This window comes from Salvelinus fontinalis, chromosome 34 (assembly GCF_029448725.1).
Source record: "Salvelinus fontinalis isolate EN_2023a chromosome 34, ASM2944872v1, whole genome shotgun sequence".
Lineage (NCBI taxonomy): Eukaryota > Metazoa > Chordata > Actinopteri > Salmoniformes > Salmonidae > Salvelinus > Salvelinus fontinalis.
This window is the reverse complement of record NC_074698.1, coordinates 18,944,298-18,951,217: the sequence shown is the minus strand read 5'-3', so window position 1 is coordinate 18,951,217 and position 6,920 is coordinate 18,944,298. Positions and strand designations below refer to the sequence as shown.

Genomic DNA, 6,920 nt, shown 5'->3' with positions numbered 1-6,920 from the left:
TCATAGCATGGGGGCGTGCATATTGAGACATATACAATAGCGAATCACAACCCATTAATCTGTATTAATAATGTACCGATATGACCAATCACTACCATTCTTCGAATTCCCTGTCCACATCCATTGCTTGGTGTCAAACGTAAAGCTAGATGCGTTTTTAGACCAGTCACTTGACATGTGAGGTATTCAAGCATTGTTCCAGTGCTTTATGAAAGATGAACTACTCTACCTGCCTGATTTAATGGACTTGTAGGCTATACATCCAGTGTTTCCCCTATAATTGTTATTTCTTAGGGGGTGCAAAGGTCTTGGAAAGGTATGCTTATCATATCAAATTTTATTGGTCACATGCGCCGAATACAACAGGTGTAGACTTTAGAGTGATATGCTTACTTACGAGCCTATACCTGACAATGCAGATTTAAAAAGTAAGAACAACATTTGCTAAATAAAAAAGTAGATAGTAACACAATAAAAACAATAACGAGGGTATATACAAGGAGTGCCTGTACCGAGTCAATGTGCATGGGTGCGAGGTAGTTGAGGTAACACAGTATGTACTGGTAGGTAGCTAGTGATAAAAGTGACTAGGCAATCAGGATATATAACAGCGTAACAGCAGTGTGTGTGTGTGTGTGTGTGTGTGTGTGTGTGTGTGTGTGTGTGTGTGTGTGTGTGTGTGTGTGTGTGTGTGTGTGTGTGTGTGTGTGAAAGTGTGCCTATGTGTGAGTGTATGTCATCATTATGCATGTGTGTGAGTTTATGTAGTATGTGTGTGTTGGAGTGTCAGTGTAGTATCTTTTAATTTAACTAGGCAAGTCAGTTAAGAACAAATTCTTATTTTCAATGACGGCCTAGTGTAACAGTTTTAACTTTAGTCCGTCCCTTCGCCCCGGGCACGAACCAGGGACCCTCTGCACACATCAACAACTGACACCCACGAAGCATCGCTACCTATCGCTCCACAAAGGCCGCGGCCCTTGCAGAGCAAGGGGAACCACCACCTCAAGGTCTCAGAGCAAGCGACGTCACCGATCGAAAGGCTACCAGCGTGCACCACCGCCAACTAGCCAGCCATTTCACATCCGTTACACTAGGAACAGTGGGTTAACTGCCTTGTTCAGGGGCAGAACGACAGGTTTTTACCTTGTCAGCTGGCGATTCGATCTTGCAACTTTTCGGTTACTAGTCCAATGCTCTAACCACTAGGCTACCTGCCGCCCCCGTGTGTGAGCTTGTGGGTGGAGTCAATTGAGTGTGCATAGAACCAGTGCAAAAGAACTGCAATAAATAAATAACTAATAAAGGGGGTCAATACCAACAATTTGAACTGAAACCAGTTGACATGAGATAAGCCACAATATAGCTAAGTAGACCTACATTATGTTATACGCATCAATTTGTTTTGCATCTATGTCAAATAGGGCAGGAGGAGCCAGGTAAGGAGTTGGACACATCCTTCATACCCAAGCAAAGGGATAACATTCATTACTTTTGACTGAACCTTAGAAACTCTGCTTTTATAGCCTATAGTAAGAGGGTGTGATGGGAGTTTTAAAATCTGTTATTAATGACACATCCTGTGTTGACAGTATTCAGTGTACATGCTGGTGTATGGACTGTACACATTAAGTAAGTATTTGAAGAACCTAATTGTACTGCTGTGTTTTCATTCCATTTTATGTTTGTTACTTTGTTTGTAACAAATGTTTGTTACTTTACACTCACTCAGATGTATCATTTGTGGTTATTAATAATCCATACAAAATGCATAACATGGAGTAGATGTTGACTCTGAAGAGGACTGTACTCTCCAAGGTTCTGTCCATTCACAGCTATAGAAAATGTGAAATTCTGACTGGGACTTTTATCTCCCCAAAGAGCCAAATATATCCTAGCATCTTTGCTCATCATTGTGGATCATAGTCAACGCTTAATATTTCTACATGGAAAACCCCCATTATGCAATAATGGACTATGGGATAGTTTGGAATTGTTTATTCCTATCAAGCCAATTAAACAGGCTGGGTTGTAAGCTCTACCCCCTGCAAGTTAGTTGACAATAGTTGTGAAAAATGTTCTGCTCTGATTAGTTAATGAAGGGGGAGGAGGAGTTCCAATTGCGATGTTATCTCCTAGGGTTTGAGGACAGAGAAACGTCATGTTTGCTTTCTGGATCACAAAGCTGCAGGAGGAGAGTGGTGTTGGGTAATAGGCAAAAATCAAGAGAGGCAGAGATCTGCGCATCACTGACTTACAGCGCGGACACCATCTCACCCAGATAACGGTTAGTACCAGCCAGGCTTTAAAGATATATTATGCGTTGATCTTTTGTTTCAGTTCTGTAGGGATTGATGTATCTTTCTGTGTATTCATGAGTGTTTTGTGCGTCTCAGGGTTTTTAAATGGGATCAAATGTAATTTGGTTTAATTCCACAAAAAATAGGACATGTGCAGATGCAGACCTCTCAAGGTCTCGCTTGGAGACAAACAATTGTCCTTAAAGTTGCATCGTCAAGACTTTGGACAAATTTGTAATTGTTTTGCAAAATGTATTTAGTGTTTTATTCATAGAGCCACAGCTTGAAAAGTCAAGCAATTGTCATTGAATAAATTCCACAGAAACAGTAGCTATATAGTACCTCGAAGCTGAAGGAGGATAGGCTGATGAGGGATTTGTCTGATGCTTTAACAAAAACACACCCTGACTGTTTGTGTCAGGAAAACACACTGTGTCACTTTCATTTATTGTGATGTGTTTCCCTATTGCAAGCACGTGTCCCTCAGGCACAGAGAACCATGGCGTTTACAGGGTTGCTGAGAGAGGAGGACATCAGGGCTGCCGTCAAGGCTTGTCAAGGTGAGTCAAACACGTGAACACACCATTACACACACACACACACACACACACACACACACACACACACACACACACACACACACACACACACACACACACGCCCAAGAGTCCCACTCCCAAGGGCGGTCCTATATTGGGGGAAGGTTGGAGGTTGGATCCAGGTAACCAGGCAGCCAGGGGGCTGGGGAGCAGCAGAGCAGTTACCACCCAGATACCAGTGTTTATGCTGAGCATTGAAGAGAAGACTAAATCAAGCCAGTCAAGCAGGCTTCATTTGCAGCCCACCAGCATTTAATTATTTAGCTACACATTACATCTGCTTCAGAGGGCAGACTAAAGCACACCATCCAGAATACACCCACATGTAAATGCTTGTATACTCACGTTTCAGTATATCATCAGCATAACTGTTTGTGGTGTATAATATATTATTTAAAACAGACTTGATCCATCATTTTCTTTCTCTGTTCTTTATGAGACATTTGGTTTTCATAATGACCTGAGTAACTCTCTGTAAGTACATAAACTGTGAATAAAAATGTATTGATTTAAACATTTGATCTGTAGCATAATGTCACACGTTCACATTAGAATGGATTCCCTGAGGTGTTCTGTGAATCTGTGTGTTTAGATTGGATAATAATGTCCTTAACTACCATATTATTGTCAGGGCTCAGTGGCATTAAAATGCTAGAGGGTTTGTGTTTGTGATTGTGAATGTCTGTAGTAGTCAAATGAAAGTAATTTGAGCGCATGAGAGAATGTTCCATCTCTCTATTCATCCCCCTCTCCATTCTCTCTCCTTGTCATGCTGGCGGATCTCTCTTTCCTCACACTCTCTCACTTCCTCTCGACATCTCTCTACATTTCTCTTGATCGCTTCCCCCATCTCTCCATTAGCTCCAGGCACATTCAACTTCAAGTTGTTCTTTGCACAAGTGGGACTGACCGGCAAGCCAGAGGCAGAGGGCCAACGGGTGTTCAGAGTCCTGGACCAAGACCAGAGTGGATACATAGAGGAGGAGGAGCTGAAGTATGATATGAGTTGGGGAGGGTGGCTGTGTGTGGAGGGAGGGAGGGTGTGTGTGTGTGGAGGGAGGGGGGTGCACGTGAAGGGGTTGGTCCCAGAAATGTTCCATATGCACATAAAGCTTATTTAGCTCAAATATTGTGTACACAATTCTTTACATCCCTGTCATTGAGCATTTTTTCTTTGCCAAGATAATCCATCCACTTGACAGATGTGGCATATCAAGAAGCTGATTAAACAGAATTATCATTAGACAGTTGCACCTTGTGCTGGGGACAATAAAAGGCCACTCTAAAATGTGCAGTTTTGTCACACAACACAATGCCACAGATGTCTCAAGTTTTGAGGGAGCATACAATTGGCCTGGTGACTGCAGGAATGTCCACCAGAGTTGTTGCCAGAGAATGTAATGTTCCTTTATCTACCATAAGCCACCTCCAATGTCGTTTTAGAACATTTGGCAGTATGTCCAACCAGCCTCACAACAGCAGACCACGTATAACCACGCCAGCCCAGGACCTCCACATCCAGCTTCTTCACCTGTGGGATTGTCTGAGAACAACCACCTGGACAGCTGATGAAACTGTGGGTTTGCACAACTGAAGAATTTCTGCAAAACCTGTCAGAAACCGTTTCAGGGAGACTCAGGTGCGTGCTTGTCGTCCTCACCAGGGTCTTGACCTGACTGCAGTTTGTCGTCAAAACCGACTTCAGTGGGCAAATGCTCATCTTCTATGGCCACTGGCACGCTGGAGAAGTGTGCTCTTCACTGATGAATCCCGGTTTTAACTGTACCGGGCAGATGGTAGACAGCGTGTATGGCGTCATGTTGGCAAGCGGTTTGCTGATGATAACACAATTGCATTTTATCGTTGACAATTTGAATGCACAGAGATACTGTGACGAGATCCTGAGGCCCATTGTCATGCCATTCATCCCCCGCCATCATGTCATGTTTCAGCATGATAATTCATGGCCCCATGTTGCAAGGATCTGTACACAATTCCTGGAAGCTGAAAGTGTCCCAGTTCTTCAATAGCCTACATACTCACCAGATATGTCACCCATTGAGCATGTTTGGGATGCTTTGGATCGACATGTACGACATTGTGTTCCAGTTCTCGCCAATATCCAGCAACTTCGCACAGCCATTGAAAAGAAGTTGGACAATATTTCACAAGCCACAATCAACAGCCTGATCACCTCTATGTAAAGGAGATGTGTCGCGCTGCATGAGGCAAAACCAGATACTGACTGGTTTTCTGATCCACGCCCCTACCTTTATTTTTAAGGTATATGTGACCAACAGATGCATATCTGTATTCCCAGTCATGTGAAATACATAGTTTAGGGCTTAATGAATTAATTTCAGTTTACTGATTTCCTTAACTCAGTAAGATCTTTGAAATTGTTGCATGTTAAGTTTATATTTTTGTTCAGTGTAGTGTGTGTGTGTGTGTGTGTGTGTGTGTGTGTGTGTGTGTGTGTGTGTGTGTGTGTGTGTGTGTGTGTGTGTGTGTGTGTGTGTGTGTGTGTGTGTGTGTGTGTGTGTGTGTGTGTGTGTGTGTGTGTGTGTGTGTGTTTGTCATGCTCATAGAAAGAGCCTGATGTATTCAAGCTGAAATAAACTATACATTACATATCAATACAATGAAGCAGCATTGACACATGAGATGTAGGTGTAGTTCTTCACTCCTCTCTCCTCTCTTTGTTTGTCTATCCCCAGATTATTCCTGCAGAACTTCTCCTCAGGGGCCAGGGAGCTGACTGATGCTGAGACCAGAACTCTCCTAGCGGCAGGAGACAGAGACGGGGATGGAAAGATAGGGATGGAAGGTACAGATTACAGTACACTCACATCAGCACTACACACACCCGTCAGGAGAGCAACAAAGGGACTGTCCAATGCTGACACGAAATATCATCTTGATAATAGTTTCATCAGTTTTATATAATTATATTTGATAGTATTCCAGATGGTAGGGGATATTGCATCTGAAGGAAGGAAGGAATGCTGCAAAGGCATAGTGGAAGAACCAGTAAATAAATGCAAGCTTTTTCAACGTATGCAATATTCACTGTGACTTGGCTGTGAGGTCACACGTCAGGTGATCACTATATCTCTTTGTCATCGCTCTGTTTCTCTGTTCTCTTGCAGAGTTCTGCGCTTTGTTGAAATGAAGCTTTCACTCCTCATCAGGGCTGTCTCTTTTTTTTCTTTCTTTTGGTACTTTTTACAACGTCTGGAACCCAAAACGTCCAGATTCAGCAAGTCTGGAGGGAAATGCCCACCTCAGCGACTCGATTTACATGCCTGCTGGTCCTCTCCCCGGTTGATGGTGCATCTTGGCACATAAGTTCGTAGCCGTGGATATTAGGTGTATAAGTCAGTATCAGTCTATCCATTGGGTAACTGGTACGGTTTAATAAAGGATTTAAAACGTAGATATGATGTTGGTGTGTCTTACTACTGTCCCGAAGGTTATGTTGGCGTTTCAGTGCGTATTTGGGTCTAAGCTATTAGCCTGATTACCCCAGTGCATTTAATTGTGTGTTCTGCATGGGCCTACAAGAGACAACGCAGCTCTAAATGTGATGATATAAGCAAAGTGCCCACGGCCTGTGCAGGCTGCATTTCCGATGCAGTATAAAGCAAGCGAGGGGCTGCGTGCCTACAGCACGCAACCATGGACAAGCCCCGGAGCCCGGACGATGCCAACTACAGTACATCACAGGGTGACGGAAACCTCTTGAGTAGATGACGACGAGCGAGATCATTAATCAAGACAATGAGATGAGTAGCCTATTGTAAGCATCAGTTAAATCCATCTTAATTTACTTATACTGTACTGACAGCGATACGTCAGTCTGCAAAGAGGCCAGACAGGTTAAATATGGTTAGATGTGGGCAAAACAAAACATTTCGGAAAAATGATAAAAATATTTGATTAACTCATTCAGTGTTGTGTTCCCCGTACGGCGTGTCCATATCAGGACTAACACCGCCTTCTGCTGGAGATAATTCAAATG

At 43.2% G+C, this 6,920-nt stretch overlaps 1 protein-coding gene across 2 annotated transcripts; it reads left to right on the top strand.

Moving 5' to 3' along the window:
* The first annotated feature begins 2,153 nt into the window (after window positions 1-2,153).
* Window positions 2,154-6,335, top strand: LOC129833393 (parvalbumin beta-like). Of its 2 annotated transcripts, none has more exons than XM_055897964.1 (5): window positions 2,154-2,287; window positions 2,788-2,860; window positions 3,761-3,893; window positions 5,617-5,726; window positions 6,049-6,335. In XM_055897964.1, exons 2-5 carry the CDS (start codon window positions 2,800-2,802, stop codon window positions 6,069-6,071), a joined length of 327 nt encoding a protein of 108 aa, XP_055753939.1. In that variant the 5' UTR covers window positions 2,154-2,287; window positions 2,788-2,799; the 3' UTR covers window positions 6,072-6,335. The 2 variants fall into 2 exon arrangements, with proteins under 2 accessions (XP_055753939.1, XP_055753938.1); XM_055897963.1 differs by having other exon boundaries at window positions 2,156-2,287; window positions 2,774-2,860.
* Window positions 6,336-6,920: the final 585 nt, after the last annotated feature.